We start from the raw sequence: 24,557 nt of genomic DNA, 5'->3' as shown, positions 1-24,557 counted from the left end.
TGGGCAATGTGGGTTCAGGAACTGAGAACGTCTGGTTTGCCAGGGTCACCCTGACTTGGCACAGGGCTGCACCGTAGCTGCTGCTCAAACACAGCCCCTATAATAAATGTCCTACTGGTCTTAGAAAGGTGATGTTATAACAGTGTTTTCACCTTGTTCCTCAGGCACTAGATTATTAAGGTTTACATTGTTATTTAAAACAGATGGGGCAATTTATATGTTCCCTGAAAACTGTCCTATATTTTTACATTTATTGGTACAAATATCCCCTAAAAATTAATCATTTTCACTATATCTATTGTTTTACTCTTTTTAATAAACATATAATCATGCCTTCTCTCTTTTAGTTAACAGTTTGTCTATGTTATCTAAGATATTTGGGCTTATCTAGATTTTATTTTTTTTCTCTCCAAGGTTAAATGCATAAACTCCAAGAGAGTAGAGATTCTTTAGTGCCTAGAATAGTGCCTTCCGTGTGGAGGCCCCCTATAATGTATTGACATAATCAATCAACTTATTTTTGTTCTCTTATTTATTAATATTTCAAATATACATATAAAATGCTTAACAGCTTAAGTATACATATATTTTCCATTGTGAACAATTTATTCAGAGATTTCAAAATATCATAATTAATTTTATCAAATATTACTCCTTAAATATTCAATTAAATATATTTGGCACTTTTTTTTTTTGCACAAGGAGTTACTTAGTATATTGTTTAATTTCCAAAATTGCTTTTCCTTTGTTTTTAGCTATGTAGAAATCCTAAGAACTCTTAAATAGAATAAGTGCATCAGAATTCGGGGACAAGTCCAGAAAAGACCAAGTTAGCAAATTCTATAATACCATACTATTTACCATATATGCTATTTTAATAAACCTAAGCGATGATATTAGTAACCTCCTTCTCATCTTATTTGTCATCTGTCAGAAACTAAAAATACTATTGTATTTCCATCCATTTTTCTTGGTTTGTTTTCTTGGATTGTTCTGCTTCATAAATTTTAATCCATAAAATATCTAGGGCATAAATTTCATTACAGCTCTACCTTCATTGTATGATAAACCTTTAACACATAGAAGAGATCTTCTTCTCTAAGTTAATGCTCGAGTTTAATATTGTCACTGGCCTTTGTTTTTCTTGTACCTGTGTTTTCCTGTAGTAGAAGATAGTTTTGTTTCTTTTGGGTACTAGGGATTGAATCCAGGGACCCACTGGATCTACAATCCCAGCTCTTTTTATTTTTATTCTGAGACAGAGTCTTGCTAAGTTGCTTAGGGTCTAACTAAATTGCTGAGATTGGCTTTAAACTTGAGGTCCTCCTGCCTCAGCCTCCTATGCTCCTGGGATTACAGGCATACACCACCATACCCAGCTTATTTTGTTTTTAATCCTAAAAGGTTTGGGTGTTTTTTTTTTAATAGCTGGGTCTAGCTGACTTATGTTTTTGTTGTAATTATATAATGAGTTCCACAACTGATGTGGCCTTTTTCATTGTATCGGTGGAATTTTGACTATTTACATATTATTGAAATTATATTTTATTATATCAATTTAAAAATTATTTGACTCATTTATGAAAAAAAATTAAAACTCTTGTAAGTGCAAGAATTTTACAATTCTTCGAATCTTGTTCTTAACTACTGGTATTTGTTAACACAGACTAAAACCATAACATCAACATATTAGGTTAATTTGGTACAAACCTAAAATTTTTTATTTGAAATGTGGGTTAAGACGGATTTTTCTAGTAGTAATTTAAAATCCAGAGGACATTTTTAAAAGATTGATAATGATCTATAATGTTGCCTTTCATGTAAAAAAAAGTGTAAAAAATGTATACTTATCAGCTCACTCATGCAAAAAAAGAAGTCTATATATTTATTTAATATGGTTAACCTGCACTTTAGAAGTATAACAACTTCTATTCCAAGCAATATGGATTAATGACCCTCTTGAAAAAAATAAATTCTAAAATTACTTAGAGGCTAGATAAAATGCATTTTAGAAATACTTAAAAATATCCCTAATCTGAGGCATATGAAAGGAATCCACAAAATTCTAAAAGCAAGTAAATAAAAGAACTCTATAAGGTAGCCAAACCTCGAGGCTGGTGTTTCTTGAGGGTATGAACCAGTTCACAGACACACATTGATCCTCCCCACAGAGTCTCCCTGGTAGGTAGGAGACAAGAGAGAAACTGGGACCTTTCTATGCAGGAAGTCTCCTCGGAGACACCAGCACAAGACCAGGGAAGGAAAGGGACACCCCCTTAGCTTCAGCAAAGGATAAACACGCTTACCACTGCAAAGCAATGCAAGGAAACAATACGATCTTGATATCAGTACTAGAAGGAAAATAAAAATCTCCTCGGGGAAATTTAAAATTATGCATCATGTTGATTCAAGACTTAAATATATACCACTTTTAATCTGAAAAAAATCTCCACCAGATCATTTAAAATGTTTCTAGATGCTATCTTCAGTGACTAGTAGAAACAAAAAGTAGAAACAAATGTATCTAACACTGGAATGAAGCAGAATGGAACTTCAAAGCCAAGTATCCATTTAAAAAGCTCAAGGAAGAACATGTTTGGAGGTGGGGGGACTGAGATTGATTGAGATTGATTGATTAATTACAGGGCTTGGTGGCACACTGCTCCAGAAACTGAGGCAGGAAGATTGCAAGTTCAAAGCCAACCTCAGCAATAGCGAGGTGCTAAGCAACTCAATGAGACCTGTCTCTAAATAAAATACAAAATAGGCTGGAGATGTGGCTCAGGGATTAATTCAATCCCTGTCACCAAAAAAAAAAAAAAAAAAAAAAAAAGAAAAGAAAAGAAAGAAAGAGAGAGAGAAAAAAAGAAAAGAAAGTAAAGATAAAGGAATAAAGGGGGTGGGTAGAGATGAGGAGAGAGAGGGAGGGATAGAGAAAGACCATGAAACACATGAGCAAATAACATACCATGCATACAAGGAGAAAGAAATGAAGGCAAAAAACTGTAACTTGGAAGAAATATGACAGAGATACCGTTAATATACTTCAAAAACTAAAATTCCAAGAAGCAGAGGAAAGCTTGAAAATATATCTAGGGAATATAAAAGCTATGATGGATGAACTGCAACAAATCACAACAAACACAATCCCTTTGAGAGTCAGTTTCCAAGATACAATTCACCCACCCGAACTCTACCAAAAGCATATCTCAAGAGAGTGCAAGAAATAAAGATATATTTAGACAGATAGGAGGAAGAGACTTCCTCCCAGCAGACATCTCTGAGGGGTGTTCTACAGGACCAGCTCCTGATCAAAGAAGGATGGGCTGAGAAGGGAGCTGCCCTGCACCAGCAGGCTCATTTTCATGGCTCTCACCAGGCCTGTGAGGTGAACAAGTAGGGTCTCAGAGTTCAAGGTCCAGATTTAGCAAAGAAAAAAAAAAAAAAAAAAAAAGATGAGTTTTGTCTCACCTGTCCACCCTGATCTGAAGAAGGGCTGATTCAAGGGAGACAGCATAGGCAGCCCTGCAGGCCATCTCAGAAAGAGTAGTAAGACATGAAGGCCCATGATGTCAGTGAGTCAATCGTAAAAATAATGGAAAATTGTATAATTTTCTAAGAGGAATTCTTAAATAAGCCAGGCACAGAAAGACAAGGTCTGTATGGTCTCCCAAGGACTCTCCAAGAGCTGACCTCCAAGAAGTTGAGAGCAGAACAGTGGTTCTCAGAGGATAAGAGTGATGCAGGGAGAGGCTGACCAGGGGAACTAAGTGGGACAGGGTAAGATACAGCAGGGTGACTGCAGAGAAGGACACATACTCCAAAAGCAAAAAAAAAAAAAAAAAAAGATTTTGAATACTTTCACCAAAAAAGGGTGATAAAGGTTTGAGAAGACATATTTAACTTGATTTAAACATTACATAATGTATACACGTATTGAAACATCACATGGTACCTCATTAATAGCTTTAGTTTCATGTCTTTATGCACCTGTTAAAATAAATTTAATTTGAATTATAAAAATTTTTGAAATAAATTTTTAACAGGGAAGAGTAATATCCACTTGTTGCTTTTGTAGGTTAGCCACTTTAAAATACTACTGCTGTCTAAAATACAGGTTAAAGTGCTTGGAAGTGGTAGTAAATCTGAGTAATACAATTTAATAAGTGTTCTTGTCCACTGCTTCTGTGAAAGGCTCCCAGAGAGGTGCTAGAGGAATGATAACATTGGCTCGCAGAGGTCCTTGCCCTACAGAATCTTTGAATCCTGTAGGATAAAAAGCTTTAGGAAGCTATTATAATACCAGGGGAAGCAATGGTTGTGGAATGAAGAACTACAAGTTAATTCAATCAGCTCATACATTTTATGCAATTACTTTCACTCTTTGTATTTTTTAATGTAAATTTTTAAATTTATATATGACAGCAGAAAGCATTACAATTCTTATTACACATATAGAGCACAATTTTTCATATCTCTGGTTGTATACATAGTATATTCACTCTTTGTATTATTATATTACTCAAAATTATTATTAGAGATCTTAGTACACTATCTTCTCTACTTCTATATACATGTTACATGTCAATGGTATTTTGATTATTTGAGAATGCAGGTATATTCATTTCAAAAATTCATCCCAAATCTCAAATAGCAGTGCCTACCATATAAGAAATACACAGTAAATGTCCAATAAATTTATAAGTGCATTTTAAACTGAAAACAAAAGCATTATTGACTAAGATTATGCTAAAATGTTAAGTACCTGATTTTAAGGTACTTAAAAATCAAATACCAGTGACTAAACATCTTGAGATGCTTTTGAGAGTGCCTGTGTGAGTTGCATTTGACAGTGGGCTGTTTTCCACCTAAAGAAGAGCAGAGATTCAGAGGAGCCACAGCTGAGACTCACTCCTCAAGGGCTGAATGCCCTGAAGCACAGCCACAGCCACTCAGACCCAGACCAGGAGCTTCTTCCTGTGCTCTTACAGAGCTGTCTTTTACCCCGTAGACACCACACAGACCATGTTCAACTTCTGCTCCCATTTTATTCCACTGTGGACCATGAATGCCAAGGGCACAGGCCCTCTTGTATGGCACCATAGCCCACAATGCTGAAATGACTTTTGTATAAAACACAAATTCTTTACAAGGTCATGCATGATATAGGACACTACAAGGCAAAAACTGATACATAAGTACATTAATTAATTTCAAGATTTTATGAATAATATCATGTCATTCTTGACTGATACTAACCACATTAATAATTAAAATATGATTGTTTTAATACTTAATTATGACATGTCTGTTGTTTGTAATATAATAGTTTTTAATAAAGAGCTTATGATATCATCTAGAGCACCAAAATTTAATATAGATACTTACATTATTGCACTCTCCAAGGAAATACAGTGCAAATCCATCAGCTTTTGTGGCTGCCAAAGTAATAAAAAAGGAAGAAACTAATCTCAGTGGAAGAATATAACATGTATGAATTCTCTATAGTGTGACTCAGATGTGAGCCTGTTGAGTGGATCTGTTAACATGACCAGTGTCATGCACTGAAGGGACAAAGCCATATATGGCTTCACTCAATAACAGGTTATCTCCACATACTCCTCATCAGTGACTGCAACACTAAGTGACATCTTCAAATGCATACAGCAGGCAACATGTCGTGAAATAATGTACTTTGAACTTTAAATGTTGAACTTTAAATATTCAGAAATTTCCACAGAACACTTTTTAAATTCAAAAATTGTATTTAATTTTTAAAGTATTATAAATACTAATGGTGAGAGTCATAATACTGAATTACTGAAATAAGCATCAACCAAAAGGGGTGTACACATCTACATATACACTGACATGAACATAATAGATCTAAAATCGCTTCATGTCATCTGAAGCAATCACCACAGCAAGGAATAGCATTAAGTCTTTCAGGGACTGCCTAATTCTTTTTTTTTTTTTTTTTTTTTTGGTTCTGGGGATTGAACTACTCAGGGGCACTCGACCACTGAACCATATCCCAGCTCTATTTTGTATTTTATTTAGAGACAGGGTCTCACTGAGTTGCTTAGCATTTCACTTTTGCTGAGGCTGTATTTGAACTCACCATCGTGTCTCACCCTCTGGACCTCTGGGATTACAGACATGTGTCACCACACCCATCAGTTCAGGGATGGCCTAAATTTAAACCCTCTATTTAACTCCTTTTTATCTCTGTGTCTTTGGGAAAAACACCTAAATTCTGTCCCATGGCTTCTTCATTAGGAGAATGGGGATAAGAACAGAAATGACCTCATGAGGCGATCATGAGAACCAAAGTTTGTGCATGGAGTCTGCATGGGGAGATGTCTGACACAGGGTTAAGTCTGATAAACATTACTATTATTACGTCATCAGCATTCTCACTTCCAAATAAAACTCAAAAGATTCAATTTTCATAGTGGGTATCCTAAAAAGCCATGTCCTAAAAAAAGTGCACCCTTCTAAAATCTTACTTTTCTGATACAACTTCCCCATTCATTCCCAAAGTAAACCACTGATTATCTAGGACATACCCAAATAAATTTAAAATGCTTGTTTCCTTTAAAAATTAGTGGTTTCCTTTATAAATGTGTCACTTAGTTCAATAAACAATACTTTCCAAAGAAAACTTGGTATTAATTAAAATCATAGTATATTTAATTCATGCATCAGGTAGATACTTATTTGAAATCAGATGATTTAGGAATTTTTTAGGCTTGATGTTTCATAATAAAATATTTTCATTACTTAGTCCGGTATAAAAGCAAATGAATGACTTTCATCACTCTTTTAGTTATTTTTCTGCCAGTTTTGATTATGTAAGAAAAGAATATTTGGTCAAATTTGGTCAAAATTTCCCCAGAGAATATAAAATATTTCTTACCTATTTTGATTATGCTACTCAATTCATAGAGGAGCAACTGGTTGTCTCCTCCTGTGTCCAACCGCTGTTCAATATAGCTGTTCAGTTCATACACGACTCCCTGCATATTTGTATCTTGGTACTTTGAATAAAACATAACAAAAATAAAGGGAATAGTTTAATGTCAAATTATAACCTCATTTCTGAATTTTTATAAATATCAGCAACTTGATTAGTAAAATAATACAACAGTTTGCTCAGCAAGACAGAGTAATATGCTAGGACATCTCTCCACAGGCACTGCACTGGGAGACTCAATGCCCCACCCCTGGCTCCCTTCTCTGTGGCTCAGGACAGGAGTGGAAGGTTTGCACTGTGACTGTGGTCACTGCAGCAGCCCACAGCAAAGCCATAGCCCCAAACTGTAGTAGAACTTTCCTGTAGTGGTTACAGGGAAAAGCCACCCTTACCCTGCAGCAAGCTACACTCTTTCTTCTCTAAGATAATGAAAAATACTGTCTTCTCATTCACCTCCTTGATGCTAAGCTTCCCTTACTAAACCCCATTCTCCAAGTAACAAACATTATAAACTTTAAAAATTAAATAAAATTCGGTTACCCTTTGGCTTAAAATACTCCTAGGACTTCTCTTTGCGCTGGAGAGAACAGATGGATTCCTCTCATGATGGACTCCTACACCACAAAATGTGGTCACTGTCTACCTCCAAAGCTTCCTTCTTAACTCCTCATTCTCCTCTCTGCCCTCAGTCTCAGGCGTGGCCACCTCCCTGTTCCTGGAGTATTCAGACACCTCTCACTCCCAAAGGTCTCCTACTTGCTCACTCCCAAAGGTCTCCTACTTGCTATCACTAGCACCGTGCTCAATACACATCTGTGGAGTGAACAAATGAATAATACTAATCAGTCAATCACCTGACAAGTGACCATGTATTAGAGTAGCCACTCTGTTAGACACTAGAGACCTCACAGAGTGGACAAGACCAAAGTTCTGTCCTCTAGGAGTAGGAAGAATTCAATAAGTAAATAAATATATTCTAGTAGGAAGAATATCAATAAGTAAATAAAGCAATTTTTATACAGATGCACAGTGGAGATGTGGAGTCCAGTATGTTAGCACTAGGCTGGCTGAAATCTGTTCCCCGAGCGGGCTATACTAAATCAACTTGAAATGCCAGAACTGCCCTAAGTTCAAAGACTTAGCAAAATGAGAATAACATTCAACTTACCATTGTCTAGTTACATCCTACAGAAGCCCCTCACTAAAGCTCGATACACATAAAGAGCCCTATGGTGGGAACCAGGAATTAATGTGGGAACTGCTACTATCCATGCATATTCCCCAAATATACCACTATGGGTTCTTGTCGAGGCAGGGGCTCAGTAGTAGCACTTCATGCCCAGAGACAAGGTGAGATATTGACACACCAGATAGAAACGAACTGGTCAAATGCTTTGACCAGGAGAGATCTTTAGTATTAGCTACTTGATCATGGTGTCCCTGAAACTCAACAGGTCACCCAACTAAGGTTTTGGGTTATTTTTGTTTTTTTCCTTTGTCATCCAAGAAAAGTTCTGGCTTAAGTGAAGGAAAATCTAACTTGATGAGCACAAGAGAAAGTCAGAATACCTCAACGAAGTCCCAGAACTGAGTCAATGCATAGACTGGAAAGCTTGAATCAAGAAAGGTCTACTTGAAGAAGGATCTTGATAGATAGCCAAAATGTACAAAGCAGATCTTCCTCCTACCTTCCTCAAAGAGACCTGTAACCATCTGCCTGGGTAGTCAGTGGGGTGGGGGAATCACTGGATGCTGGCTTCATGCTAATACTAAGTCTTGAGACACCCAATGCCACCCACTGTAGTATACCACTCAGAGGGGCTTACAGAGATCGGAGCATCAATGGACTTTTAACTTATGTCCATCTCAAAAGTGAGCCCCAATGGTTTCTTATCACCCTGTGATGACCACATTTTGGTAATACACACTGAAGAATCTTGACATAGAAATAGAGTAAAAAAGCGAAATTTATAGAAGTCTGGGATAAAGCTTCCCAAGTATAGAGAAAAACATAAATAAATATGATCAAAAAGCAGCAAAATAGAAACCTTCCAAGCAACTCCAGTGCTTCATAACCAACTTCAGAAGTCAATGCCACCCTACTGGGCTCTCACCTGTGGGTGCCACTCCTTGCATCCCTAAGCCCAGGCCTCTCAGGCTTGTGCGCTCTGCTCCCACATCAGCTGCATTTCTCTGCTGTGCTGTGTGCAGCATCCAGAGGTTAGTCTGCCCTCCCTTAGCCTTGTGGATGCTGCCTGCTTTGTTGGACATTATCATGATAAATTACCGGTCCTGGATAAGTTCTGTGATTTTTTATTGCTGAAACTTTATTTTGCTAACAGTTAGCCATAACTTTTCAGTTATTGGCTACCTTTAGACTTTTTCCAGGTCCTTGGCTTACAGAGGTACCAGTGTTATGGCAGACTCTACACCAAAATCACTGGGAATTCTGATGCCTCTATCCAGCACTGTGTGTGGTCCCAAAAGCTCATGGTGCTTCCCCTGACATTCATAAACAAGATCTAAGTTTTGAAAAGTTCCAGATAAAATATTATACTTTAACATAACTCTATTCTCTACTCTCTCTTTTTTTTTTTTTTTTTTTTTACCACTTATCAGAACTACTAGTTCTGTATTTTCCCCTAAAGTTCTTGGAAAGGACTCTTTTGAAGATGAAGCTAACCCAAAGGAAAGCTGAGCCAAGGGACCGAGAAAAAGTCATAATGCCAGACCTCGAACCTCTACATGCAGGCCTGCAGAAGTCTTCACACCTCAAAGTCTATCCCCAGCATTTCTTCTATAGGAACAAACACATTGTCTCAGTGCCTTGATTTGCTTGTCAGGGAAGGGAGCTTTAGCTAGTTTTAAGGTAGGCTATTAATCATTCAGCAATTGATATACAGGTTGGTCTGTCTCCAAAGTCTGACTAGATGATGATTCTGAGAATAAGCTGTTTAGTAATGTCCTGTAAGAGGAAGAGGTGCTGAGATCAATAACCAGCTGTTCTCTAACTCTTTTGGAAATAGGTTCTCACAAACAAATGAGAACAAGAAGACATTCTGGGATACACAAATTTATCATGAGATTTCATTTCATGTTTCTGGGCTTTATGTTTTTTCATCTGTAGAAAAAGAAGGATGAATTACATTATCTTTAAAATCCTTTTCAGTACAAATTTTCTCTGATAATCAATGACCTGGGTTTTAACTTTTTATTTATATTAAGCTTCAAATTCTAATTTTTAACTGATTACAACAGCATAATTATTATAATAGTAAAATATTTTACTAAGATTATTATTCTATTGGATAAAATATTAATTCTCAAATATTAAAAGGCTAGTGAGTTATTCAAACCATAATATACGAAAAAATTTTTTACATGCAAATGTGCAATGATAAGCATAATTATTGTAAATCATAACATTACTAATGGATATGTTGCTACTCATTAGTAATGTCATGAAAGGGAAGTCTGAGGAAACAGAGATGAATGTGAATCACACACTTCTAAGCTTCTCTCACTTACATACATGCTGCATACATTAAGGTGCATAATCTAGATACACATACAAGGGTACATAAACATGTATATGTGATTTTATGCTCATTTATTCATTTAGATATACACATACAGAAACTAAAAACCATGACTTCAATCTGATCACTCTGAATCCACCATCCATCCACCACATGAGTATTCTAGAATTTCTCATTTCCATATTTGTTATCATCTCACCCAACAGTTAAAAAATCTGGCTAACAATAAATAGCCTTAACATACTTACATAGTTTCTTGAGCCTCAGAAATACACAGAGACAGATTCAGAGTGGCTAAGCCAAACCACTGCAAGGAACAAAACTAACTGGATGTCAATATTTTTCATTTAGATAAAATTAACATCATAAGTTTACAAATCAGAAACAAAATTTACCTTATTTGACAAATGGGGAGTCCTTGTAATACATTTCCAATCAAAACAGAACAAACCATTCCTGCATAAAGTCCCTCCACTGCCCTTCCTAACCAGCCTCTGTCCCCAAGGTAGCCACTCTCTTTGGCTCTTTTCCACTCAGATTGTTAGTCCATTTATAAGATGGTGTGCAAGTGCCAGGAAACAAGTACTTGTTTGAACCTGCTTTATGTGCTGAGCAGGCCATCAGGGAGACCCCTCCACCCAGCTGGGTCTCTGTCCTGTGCTGCTCTCCCCTGCCACAGCCCTCTTTGGCATGAAGACACTGCACACTGCTGGTCTGTCCTGCTGCTGCTGGAGAGTCCAGTGACTATTTCCAGGTTGGGGCTATTGAGTAAAGCTGTGATGAAGTCTTTTGTAAACATAAGTTTCAATTATCTTAGGCAAACACAAGAGTAGAATTCCTGGGTCACAAGGTAAACATAGGTTTACATTTTCTTTGGAAGAAACTGCCAAACTTTTTAATCTAGACTTTTTAAGTATAGAGTCATCAGAATGATTTAGACATTTTATAGCCAAATAAATCATAAATAGGGACCATTTAAGTCACCCAAACATCATAGGCTGAAAAATCTCTACTTCTCTAAGCATGAACAATCATACAAACAATTTAAGAGATCTGTGAGATCTGGAGGCTCCGAAAGAAGAGCATGGGAACAGTACAGAGGATGACCCTGGCCCTTTCTAAATGCTTTTAAAAAAAGGAGATGGTCATCATTACACAAAATACATGTATGAAGATGTGAATTTGGTGTCAACATACCTTATATACAAACAGAGATATGATAAGTTGTGCTATAAAGGTGTATTAAGAATTGTAATGCAAAAAGAAAAAAATAAGAGAGCTCATGTATAATGGCATAATTTGGTGTGAAAATACTTTATATACAGAGTTACGAAAAATGGTGATGTGAATGGATAATTATGAATGTAATGCTTCCACTATTGTCATGCATGTAAGAAATAATTTTTTTTTTTAAAAAAAAAGGGCTTTAAAATCCTAAATGGCAAACATAGGGTCAGTAGATATTCATCCTAAGCCCATTCCAGCATTACAAAGAGAAAAAGAAAGAGCACCTGACCTCAACCATTTTGCAATGTACCTGAGAGCACTTCCTGTGCTCCACACCAAATGGAGGAAGTAGAGCATGTTTAAAAGAAGCACAGTGCAGAGATTCAGAATAAGTGCCTTAAGGAAAGCTAGAAAAGATGAAGACAACTAGAGGAGAACACAACTAGAGTGAAGACAGAAGAGCAGAAAGCAGAACACTGGACAGGAATGGTCCCAGCTTATTCTCAGGATTTCATACCCAAAGTGGTAGGAGCAAGAGTACAGGCGCTTTACAAACAAGTGAGCACTGGAAAAACGTCAGCTCAATTCAAGGACACAAATAATAAGAAGTAATATTCCTAAAGAATATTAGCATTTTCAAAGGGCTAGGACGAAAGGGCCAGCAAAATAAGAGGGGCTTTTCAGAGAATAACTTAATTTAGGGAAAAGGGAACCATGAAAAAAAAAATGGTTTTAAATCACTGGTTGATAAAGCAAACACCCATGGCAAGTTTAAATGGTTAGTAGAAAAAGGGCTATCAGGGACAGTTGAGTAATGAGAATGTGAAGGATGCCAAAGAGGCAGCCCAAGTCCTTTACCCACAGATGCTTCTCCGCAGCAACATATGAAGCATTGTTGTATCTATGTGTTATGGCTTCTACTCTGATGGAGTTTAAATCCTTGTTGGGGAAAAACAGATATACAAGAAAACATCAGCTAGTGGCAACATCTATGGCAAAAATGAAGCATCTCTGATACCTTTGTTACCATCTTTAGTTACTGAACTGAAGTCTAGGAGCATCTAGATTTCAGGCATAATCTCACTATTACTGGATTTGTATCCTCTTCCACAGAGTGGAGAAATATGCTCAAATCAATGACCTTTAAACAACCTTTGATTTAGTGGACCAGGACCAGCCATCTGTTTGGACTGAATAAAATTCTTTAGCTGTAATAATTTTCAAAATCTATAATCTGCTATAGATTTGTGGCTGCCAAGAATGATGTGACAGAACAGGTGGTAATTTAAAGTCTTGCAAAAGTGGAATGTGCTTAGTTTCCATTTAAAAACCTTTTGTCATAAAGATTTGATAGTGTTTTCTAGCTTAAATGATTTCTGCCTCCTGCCACAGAGAACAAGATGAGTAAGAAGACATCTCCTCTATACCACCATCATCATGTTGTTATCATGGAACCCAGAACAAGCTTTGGCCGTGTTTTTAATCTATCGTGGGCTCTGATTTAAGTAAAAACATCACCATTTCTAACAAACATTTTCCAGTAATTAAAATGCGCACACAGTTTCCATATAGCAGAACAGTGTGTTCATTTACTGGGAAGCATTTCCCACCTAACTGGCTTGGGAAGCCGTGAGCTCGGCTAAACATCTGAGGTTCTTAAGGTTTGCAATTAGTAACTAGCAGCCAAGCCTCTGAAACAAAGTTCAGGCTGAAGCAAGCAATCCATAATTGGTGATGGGAATTTTTATTTCAGATTGTCACAAAACACAAATTCAAGTACCTGAATATCTGTCAAGCTATATAATAAGAAGAGTGTGGACTCTACTTGCATCCTGTGGTGTCTTCCTCAGTAAGGTCGATGACATCTTTCATTTGAGTGGGAAATGCTTGCTGGGCTCTTTGATTTTCAAAATTCAAAATGTCAGAATTTCCCTTTGCCTGACTGGAGCATTACATCTATTGCCTGTTTCTCTGGCTTCTAAGCCTTACAGATCTGTTGATAATCCACATGAGTGGATACCTGCTTGCCCTCTGGGTACCTGTCAAGTGTTATCTTGAACTCTCCAAAGCCCATTTCATGGCCAGAGCCTGACTTAAAGAACTTTACCTGTAGGTTTGTGGAGATTTAAAAGGAAAAGCTCAAACTATGGAACCAACCAAGGAGCCCTCCAACAGATGAATGGATAAATAAATTAAGGTGTGTTCTATACGATGAAATATTACTCAGCCTTAAAGGAAAAATGAAATTATGGCATTTGCCAATAAATGGATGGTACTGGAGAATATTGTGCTAAGTGAAATAAGCCAATCCAAAAGAACCAAGGGCCAAATGTTTTCTCTGATATGGGGATGCTAATACACAATAAGGCAGGGGGAGAGGTACTTTGGATTTAGATGGAGGGGAGGGGAGGAGGTATGGGGGTAGGAATGATAGCAGAATGAATAGGACATTATTATCCTATGTGCATGTTTGACTACATGACTAGTGTGATCCTACATCAAGTGCAACCAGAAGAATGAGAAGTTATAGTCCATTTATGTATGGTGTGTCAAAATGCATTCTAATGTCATGTATAACTAATTAGAACAAATTTTAAAAGTTTTTAAATTAAAAAAAATGCAAATAAAAGGAGAAGCCCTCTCAGTGCTTACCCACAAGTCCCCACCCCCACCTGGTCTCACTCAGCCAGTCCTTAGCTGGAAGGAGGGCACTCCAGCTGATTCTAGTAGCTGCCTCCTTCCCTTTGCAATGAAGCACGTTTTAACACTATGCCTTTGAAACTGACAGAGGTTGCTATCGAAACAGCTACATTAATTTAGATTTGTGCTTCTATGAAAATCAATATTAATAAAAAACTGCCCTGAAAAAGACTGATCAGGATCCTTCCTTAGACAAAAGTGAAATCTACTTATTCCAGCTTATGCCTCACCTGAATGGAAAATAAAATTCAAATTTTCTCCTCATTGGTAGAAAAATACTGACTCTTACATGGTTTTTTTTCCCCCTTATTATTTTCAACTGTTTTATTTATTTGGCTATAACTCATCTTTCTGATAAGCATTTAGAAAACCCCCTTTTACATGGCATAGTAAGAAAAGAAACAGAAAGGCAGAAACAGGTCATTAGGGAGGCAGGAAAGGCAGAGCCACATATGTGGGAGGCTCTGGAGGCCCTCTGGGAACTCCTGCGCACTGTGCTGCCCTGCTCTCTGTCCTGCATCACCTCCTGCATCACTGCATTTGCTCTCTCTACTGGTTCACTTCCACAAATACATAAACATACCGTCATTTACTCTATTTTTTAAAAGAAAAATGCTCAAAACAAAATATCTGTCTTACTATCCTTCCTATCTAGTTACCAATCCATTTTTCTCCTACTCCCTTTCAAGAGGCAAAACTCCATAAAACCGTCTATACTTGCTGCCTACAAAGTCTCATTATTTTTCAAAATAATTCTAACCACTCCAGTGAAACAGAAGTATATAGAAGCATTAAAGAAGTCACTACACACCCCACCCATGGCAACTCTCAAGGTCACCACCCTTGGGTACCAGCAGGAAGTAAGCTGATTATTGTCTTCAATTTGAAGCGATTTCTTCACAACTTCAAGACACAGTGCCCCTGAGTTCTCCTCCTGCCTCCTGGAGACCCCTTTTTAGTCTCCTTTGCAAATTCTTTCTATATCTCAGGTTTCTGAATGTCACATCCCAGGGCTGGTCCACATTCCCAAGTGGCCTCACCCTGGGTCAGGAGGCTCTTAAGTTACCCATCTTACTATGAGTCTCAAAGTTAATGATTCTAATCCAGGCCATTTACCCAAACTCCAGGCTCATGTCTAACTTAGTCCTTAATATCTCCATATAGAAATCAATTATGCATCTCCAACTTAGCACCTATAAAACTGAGCACTTGCAGTGTCTCCACACATGCAGGCTCCCTGCCCCTCCTGCATGTTCCCCCTCTGGATATGGCAACCACCCATCCATTGGCTCAAGCAGAACCCAACTGCAGCCTTTCTTCTCTCTGTTCTTACATCACACATCTGAGTTAGTCAGCAATTTGCTCACCATTATTGAACTAGGCTTCTCCTTGTCAATCACCCTTGGCAATGAATAGTTATTCTTTTAAAGCACTATTGAATTCCTTTACCTAGGATTTCTGTACTTATGTCTGCACTAATAAAAATGATTAACAGCCTTTTAATTTGTTTCATTCATTGTTTCATCATCCCATATGTGGAACACCTATAAAAACTTAAAACTGAGCAACAAACATACCACTTGTAGTAACTTTGAAATATTTATCATGTTCTCAAAATCAAAAACTTGGTACTCATTGTGTAACTTTTTTTTCCCACAGTACTCTAGTTTTTCCATCAGGAGTGGTCTTCTCTGGGAAGACTTCATTACCTAGTTTTTGAAATATAGACTTTATGTAATGTAGGAATGTCCGAGATTTTAGGTGATTTTCTCTATTTTTTTTTAAAGTTTTTCCATTGGTTAACAGTGTATTGAGGTTTCCTAATTATTCTTCAATCAACTTTGATAATTTATAATTTCCTCAACTGACCATTTCATCTAAACTTTCCAACATAAGAGGCTATAGTACTACCTATTAAATAACTAATAGTCTCCTTATCATCTACATTTATATTCCCTTTCTCATTCCAAATGATTATATATTTTTACTTCTTATAAAAAAGTAAAATTAGCCTATTTTATTGATCTACTTAGGTAACTACATTAGCCTTACTAATCACCTCTATATTTTAAACTTTGGTCTAGGAATTTCTTTCATATTTTATTAATGTGTCTCTTTGCTTTTAAAACATTTCCTTTTAGTTTTTAAAATTAATACAGGCAACCTACAGAATAGGAAAAAATATTTTCAAACTGCATGTCTGACAAGGGGTTACATAAGGAACTCATGTTCCTTATACCTAATATTTTGTTTGAACATGTTCCAGAATACATAAGGAATTTTTAAAAACTCAATAACAAAAACTCTTGATTCAAAAATGGGCAACAGACATTTCTCAAAACACACAATGACTAAAGGGATAAAAAAATGTTCAACATCACTAATCAAGTAAATGTGAATCAAAACCACAATGAAATATTATCTCAGTCTAATGAGAATAGTTATCAAAAAGACAAACAATAAGCACTGGTGAGGATGTGGAATACAGGGAGCCCACTGCACACTATTGGTGAAAATGTAAATTAGTATAGCCGCTATGGAAATCGGAATGGAGGCTCCTCAGAAAACCAACAAGAGAACTACCGTAGGCTTCAGGATTCCATTTCTGGGTATACAGCCAAAGGAAATGAAGTCAGCATGTTGAAGAGACACCTGCACTCCATGTTTACTGCAGCACTATTCAAAACAGCCAAGAAATGAAAAAACCTAAATGTTCATCAATGATGAATGCACAAAGAAAATGTGGTCTGCATACACAGTTGAATACTATTCAACCATTAAAGGAATTAAATCCTATTTGCAAAGACACTAGATGAATCTAAAGATCACTGTGGTAAGTGAGATGTGCTAGGCACAAAAAGATAAGTTATTCAGGGTCAGAAGATATAACATCAATATGAGAAAGTGAAAAATTGTGACCCAGAAACCCAGTGGGATATTTTTAGTCATTAAAGACAATATGAAGACTGCATAAGGTGATCAAAATGTTTACGGTATTATGTAAATTATAAAGAAAATCAAATGAAAATAGCATACGCATTGTCATTACTACTATGTAAATACATATTGTGGAAAAGAGGCCAGAAGAAATATTCACAACTGACTTTACTGACTTTTTAAGATACTTCAAAGACACAGTTTTGATTTTTTTAAAAAAAAATGCAAGTATGAATGACTCTAACTGAATGAGAGCAGCTCCAGACAAAGTGGACAACTTGGGTCAAAGCACAGGTGGTGGAAGAGGCCTCCTGAGGTGAGTCAGAGAAAGATATGACCTAAGTCATGGAGGCAGGGCCTGGGCTGGGCATCTGTGAAGAAAAGAAGTTGAGACCACCTTCCTGTGAAGAAATCTCATCAAGCCTGTGTTACCAAGCAAGGGCCAGCCCCATGAGCAAAGAAAGTGCATATTTGACAGAAAAAACAAAATGAAAAGGACAAGGACCGCCACTGAAGAAGTGATAGGGTTCAGAATCACGTACTGGCAGTGTCTCACACACACAGTCTTTCAGTGGCTTAATGACTTTTTCAAGGCACAGGTATTCTTTGCTTTGAAGTCTTTCATTCATTCAAATTAGTAACACAATGTTGTTTTCCAAACAGATTCATACAGAAACTCCATAAATTCTAAATTTCATCATCAATGACTGATTAGACACGGTGCATAATTATGATCACAGCTAATCAGATGTGCTGAAGCTTCATTTGGAGTTGTATGAGGGAGTTGATTATATCAATCGTCTCATTTGGGGAATGACAGAGTTCACTCTTGCATTGGATTGAAAGAGCTGAAGCAACAAAGCCTCAGGATCCCCCCTGGGCCTTGCAGTTGCAAGGTTCATAGGCTGCATTCTGAGAATGGATGTCAAGTAAGGAAGCTCCATCCAACTCCTCAGGGTCCGACACTCTGTCAAAATGGTTGATTTTCCAGTAATGAGTCTACCGATCAAACAAGTACATAAAAAAGGATTTGTACAGCAAGGAGAAAAAATGTGTGAAAGTACAGAAATATACCACAAAGAAGCAAAATTCAATGCCATAGAAACTTTTTTCCTTCTTTGTAAAGCAGAGTATTGCTCTTACAGTTAGAATTTACAGTAAACACATTTTGAAAGTTAAAGAAGAAACCTAATTCAACTTCTCATTAGGCTGAATGAGGTCCCAACTCCACTGTCAGTGTCTTAAGTATTTGGGAACCCTTCTTAGATTTAAACTTTTGAGTGACATCGTCATTACAAAGCAATGACTTCTACCAAATAAACTAGAATCTATAAAGGAAACTTTTAAATACACTTCTGACATTGAGATGAACAAAGAAAAAGCAAGATAGAGAAAGAGAGTGAGCGAGGGTATGAATGTTTTGAGCTGAAGCGTCCTGGTGCTTCCCTTGTATCAGAAAGGTCAGTGTCACCAGGGCCTCATCCCTCGCTGCTGCTTGTGTGCACCCATCTGACTGCCCTGGCACTCCTCTCTCTCCCTGCTGAAAACCCTCCTGCTGTGTGGGGAATTCCTGCCACCAGCAAATCCCCCCTCACCTCAAATATGCAAGGCACGAGTAATTTGTTTCCTTTTGCCCTAAACTGGACCCTTCCTCCCTCCTGGGAACACTTCTTCCTGTGACAGAAATGATTACCACATGGTGTGAAGTTGATCTGAAGGTGTGCTTTTGTGAGTAGCAAATAGCTAATTCTAATTCTTAGGTACAGTAAACAGATATGTTATTACCACACAGGAAAAAAAAAAAGGCTGGCTACCTCCAGGAAAAAAAAAACAATTATTTTATATTTGTCAATCTATGACCTTCTCCTCCCTCAATTCACTATATAACCATAGAAAAGTAAATACAAGAAGAAAATATGAAGACACCAGGTGACTATATCTGCCACATGCCATAAGTTTCAAGACACCTTTGCTGTATGGTACACCAACAAAACCCAAGTGAAAAGGGCTTACCAAAAGCTTAGTTAAAATTCCCCTTCCTCAAAAAAAAAAAAAAAAAAAAAAAGCTGTCTTTTAAAGTAAGTAACTAATATTTGAGGAAAAGCAGGGACAAAGGAATGCAGTTTAATGTGGTAGGAGCTAGTGAGTTCAGGCTGAGTCCACAACACAAACACACTGAGCAGAAACCCAGAGAAGCCACATTGGTCACCCGGAGAACTGAGCATCCCCCTAACTTGGCACACAAAACACTAAATGAAATGGACACAGTCACCCTGTCTAGGCCAAGTTAAAATGAAGACAAGATAATGAACTCTGGATTCCAGTAGAGCAGTTTGTTTCAGGCAACCCAGAGAAAAATCAAAGTGATAATTCCCTTCTGGGAATGTCCACAGCTCGAGTTCCCACGGGACTCCTTTATCAGTCACTCCAAAATAAAGTGGTGCCACTGAACCGCATTATCTAGCCCTCCAACAGTGTCTGACAGGACACTGACACGAACAGTCAAAACAGATGAGGAAAACCTACAGTGGCAGACCTAAAGTCATTCAGGGACAAACACTAAACACATATCCACAAATGCCTCCTCTGACATATGTAACTACATTGAAAAAGATTAAAGTGCACCCAAACTACCTCAGATGGGAGTGTTACACGGGTGTACACAAGGTAAAGGCTAGTGGGGACAACATGGGAGGAAGAAGATATGCAAGATGAACTCTGGGAAAGCATTTGCCGTGAACTCTCTCAAGAAAATTCAAGAGGAATGGACACTATGAGATTGTCAACGCAATCATAAGGCAGGCTGAAATGAAGAGAAGCACCCAAACACATATGTAATTTTAATTAAAAGCGCCATTATGAATTTAAGTGAAATCAGAAACAAGAGAATTATGCTGCAGAAGTTCAAGTCAATGACACAGAATAAATGTGTTTCTAGAACAAGTACTCAAAGAACAGAAGAAAAGGAGAGACAGGTACTTGGTGATCTTGAAGAGAATGAAACAAATGGGGAGAATCAAGGCACCAGGAAATGAAGGTAAGAAGACTGTGAACTAAAGAACGTCTTTTAACATGACTGAGAAAGCTCCTGGATACTTGGCTAAATTAATAAAAGTTAAAATATTTACACATAGTATAAGAGCAAGTGAGAGTTTTTATAAGTATTTAGAAATGAAAAAAAAAAGCCCATTTTACTAAGAAAAGTGAGAATGGGCTCAGATTTCTCCCTCACAACTGTGCACATAAGCGTGTCAAGAGAACACCCGCAGCAGCCTTTGGAACGCAGACTGGCCGCCACCTGTCTTCCTCCAGCTACTCGGCACCCAGATTGTCTCTCGTGTTGGTGTTCTCTCCCTTTCATGTCAGGAATCCTTCTTACTTACTGCTTTATCACCACAGCAGTGAGAGTCACTCACAGCACAGCGACAGGAAGGATTCAGAGTGCGGCTTCCATGAGAACAAGGGAGGCACAGAGAGGGGGCTGATCGTGGGCTCTGCAGTCTCCCCACCCTGCCACCCAGGACCTGGCCACTTGCCCCAGGTCTCTCCTCAGGAGAGCTCCCCAGGCCACACAGCGCCACACACCCAGCCCAGCACCACCCTGGCGGCCTGCCCCTGTCTGTCCCCACAGGCACGCGCTCTTCATGTGTGATCTCTGACTCGATCCCCACCCAAGGCAAATGCCACAAGGACACGAATTCCTTCTGTCTAGTTTCTTGATGTTTTCCAAGAGCCTAGAAAAGCAGGGGCGGAATCAGTATTTATTGACATATGATTAGAAAAATATATGAGACTGGTCAAAATATGCTGGTTTCAAGAAAGCATTCAACATAATCTCACATTATTAACCATCAGCACTGGCCTAAGATAAATTTTTTTTTAAAGGACATAGAAAAACAACTAGCAAAAACTACTAAAAAGCCTTGGCTTAAAATACCACAGAAATGTGTGATCTGTAAGACAACATAAGTGAAACTGAGACTCTCAGCAGGGTGTACAGTCCTGCCATCAGGATTCCAACACAAAGCACACTGAGGCGGGCGCCTTCTGGTCCCACCTGCCTCGCTGGTTCTCCTCCTCTGTCTGCTGGCTCCTGCACATCTCCCACCACCCACTGCAGTGACCAGAGCTTAGTGCTCAGATCTCCACTCTTTCCTCCGCAGACAAGCCCTCTAGACAAGGTCGTTTAGTCTCACATCTATGTGCTCCACGTGTGAGTACATGACCCCACTAGGGAACTTTCCTGCACATGATCACATACACACTCATTTTCTAAATATTTTAACTCCACACCTGATAAGCCAAAGTCTATATGTTCAAAGTCAACTTGCAGATCTCTCCACCTCCTTCAACTCCACTCCTCCATCACCTTTCTCATTGGCAGTGGAAGGAATCAGTCCACCAAAAGTCTGGGAGTCTGCTTCCTCTCCTCACACCCCAAACACCACCCTGGAGCCAAGTCCATCAGCTGCTCCTTCCTCACATGCCAACCTCTGCTCACGTGCCACCTTCACACCCTCGTCTTGGACACCCTCCTCCACACCTGCACTCCTGGTCTCCTGCCAGGGCTATTTCGGCCCTGCCTCCTGTGTGCTCCCAACTCAGCAGTTTAGAATTCTCTTCACCTGTAAGTCGGGTCACTGCTCTTCTCTATACAATCTCCCTGATGACTTCCAACTGTTCCCAAAATTAAATCCAAAGGCTACAGAGTGAACTGTAAAACCTGAAAGACTCTTTCCACTCTAAATTCTTCTTCCACTCACTTTCCTATACTTACTCTGCATCAGTCCCAGACCACCTCAGGGCCTTTGCAAGTGCTGCCTCCTGCTGGCTGGTGTTCTTATTCCCTTCAGATGCCTGCTCAAATGTCAAACCATTAACATTTCCTGACCATTGCCTATCCACCATAACTGGCTATCTCCCTATTCTTCTTCATTCTTCTATGTACTTATCATATTATTTAATGGCTGATACATGTATTTCAAAAACTGTTTTTCAACTATCTCCACCAGCTCCTTCTAGAGTATAAGAACCAAAAAACTATTTTGCTCACCATGTATTCCCAGCACCCTAGAACAATGAACGACAGGTAAGCAGGCAGGTGGGGAGACAAAAGGAGAGGAGAAAAACAGGAGAAGAGTATGGAAGACACAGGTCTGACTTGGTTTCACAAAAGGGAAAAAAAAAGCAGTTTACTGAAAGGTCAATTACAGAAATGCCCTATGGTTCTTAGAAAAGCTAATCTCCCTTACAACTGAGCCCACAGTGCACCCTCCAGACCTCCCTTAGAACTGTACCCACAGTGCACCCTCCAGACCTCCCTTAGAACTGTACCCACAGTGCACCCTCCAGACCTCCCTTACAACTGTACCCTCAGTGTACCCCTTCCAAACCAAGACAGGTATCTTTCCCCCCTCACCTTGTTGGGCTCAAACCACAACTGGTCTGTAGTATTATGTTATAGCTGCTATATTTTAAAAATATATTAACAATATATGGTTTGTCTAAAGAATCCAGCCCAGATCCTAAAGAAGTATACAGGAAGAAAAGAAATCTAAAAGGATTTACTGGAGTAGAAAGAATACTTTGCCTGTATTCAAAGAGCTCATACACACAGTAGGTTGCACTCAAGCCTTTGTAAGACTCCATGAAAGCACAACCAACTCCAGGGGACGGCAAGTAAGGGGAGGCTGTTGGCTCCCAGGGAGAAGGAATTGCACAGGAACTGGAGCTGCCCAGGAGGGGAGTGGCGGGCCTTGGGCCTGGGACCTCGTTCTAGAGGGGTTTTTTGATAGTGGATGCATTTAAACAGAAGCCCCATGGCCAGTCAACACGTCAAAAGGTGGCCCTCAGTATTTCTAATTCCCAGTCTAAATCTGTGGCACACTATTCTAAAAGGAAACCCGGAATATTAGTGAAATAAGCATTGATTAAGAAGTGGGGCCTATTCACGAGGAAATAAAAAAACTTTAGAGATCTGATGCTTTTCTAGGATATCAGTTCAAACACTGAGCATTTCTCAGAGATGGGCTTTCTTTAAATTTGGCACAAGAGAATTTCAGAAAATAAGAGCAAAGAACATCACTATGTATAATTCCGCCCCATTGCTTCCGATGGCCTGAAGACACCATGTGGCACTGTGACGCCCAGTGGGAACAGAATCCCTCCACAACACTGGGAAGCAAGTCCAGCAGAGCACATCCAAGATATACGCTCCCGTTTGTGTCACCACCCCACAACACAACAGGGGCACCACAGCAAAGCCAGTCGTAGTCCTGTGGCTAGAAACCTGGGCTGCTGGAGGCCAAGGGACATGGTTTCACTAAACAGCTGAACAGAGAAAATTCACTGACACAAGAAAGGTGTTCGAGGTGCAATTCTAATCTCTGTTATCAACACAGCAGCACAGAAGGAAAACACTCAGATGGGAAGCGCCTACTTTGAACATTCCTTCTCCAACTTCCCTCAAAAATAACAACAAAGTCTAAAATCTCAAGGTTGTAAAGAGTTAACTGCGTTTAGTCTGTTTTTTAAAAGATTATTGATGAATAAACTGTGGTTTTCTTCCTACTAACCCTTGGTTTATAGAAAGCTTGGTACAGCTTCAAAAATGTGATATAGCAACTTTGCCAGTTTCAAGAACCCAGGATTTTATAATCCTGGTCAATTTCACCTGTCCCAATCCCCCTTTATCCTCAGACATCAGTTTGGAATGTTATTTTGTTGCTCCTAGCAAATGCCAAGATCCTGGGCTGCCCTTTTCACCTCTCTGCACATCTTGGGGCACACAGACTCGCCAACTTTCCCACACAGAGAAGTGAAATTAGAAGGTGCCAGCACTGAGAGAGTGCTGGGATTCAGGGAAGCCCATCAGTCTGTCAGGCTGCTATGGACAGAGGAAGTCCTGTTGGCCGCCAGCCCCCCAGCCCCTCATCATTTTAGAATTTTTTTCCTTCATACAATCAAAAATAAAGAAGTAAGGGCTGAGGCTGTGGCTCAGTGGTAGAGCACTTGCCTGGCATGTGTGAGGCACTCGGTTTGATTCTCAGCACCACATAGAAATACATAAAATAAAGATTTATCAACAACTAAAAAATATATAATTAAAAAAATAAAGAAAATAAAGAAATAAATCTCCATATGTGATTCTGTTGTAATTAAATTTATATCTTACAGAA

The 24,557-nt window shown here is 38.6% G+C and overlaps 1 protein-coding gene across 1 annotated transcript in view; it reads right to left on the bottom strand.

Annotated features, from left to right (window-relative positions):
* Pde10a (phosphodiesterase 10A) overlaps window positions 1-24,557 on the bottom strand; it is a 261,069-nt gene that overhangs the window by 82,498 nt on the left and 154,014 nt on the right. The window contains exons 4-5 of the mRNA XM_026393143.2: window positions 6,920-7,040; window positions 5,389-5,438 (exon numbers count right to left, since the gene is read on the bottom strand). Of these exons, the coding sequence (XP_026248928.2) occupies window positions 5,389-5,438; window positions 6,920-7,040 (171 nt within the window). The remainder of the gene's footprint in view (window positions 1-5,388; window positions 5,439-6,919; window positions 7,041-24,557) is intronic.

Source organism: Urocitellus parryii, chromosome 8 (genome assembly GCF_045843805.1).
Source record: "Urocitellus parryii isolate mUroPar1 chromosome 8, mUroPar1.hap1, whole genome shotgun sequence".
Taxonomy (NCBI): domain Eukaryota; kingdom Metazoa; phylum Chordata; class Mammalia; order Rodentia; family Sciuridae; genus Urocitellus; species Urocitellus parryii.
This window is presented reverse-complemented; position numbering and strand designations above follow the sequence as displayed.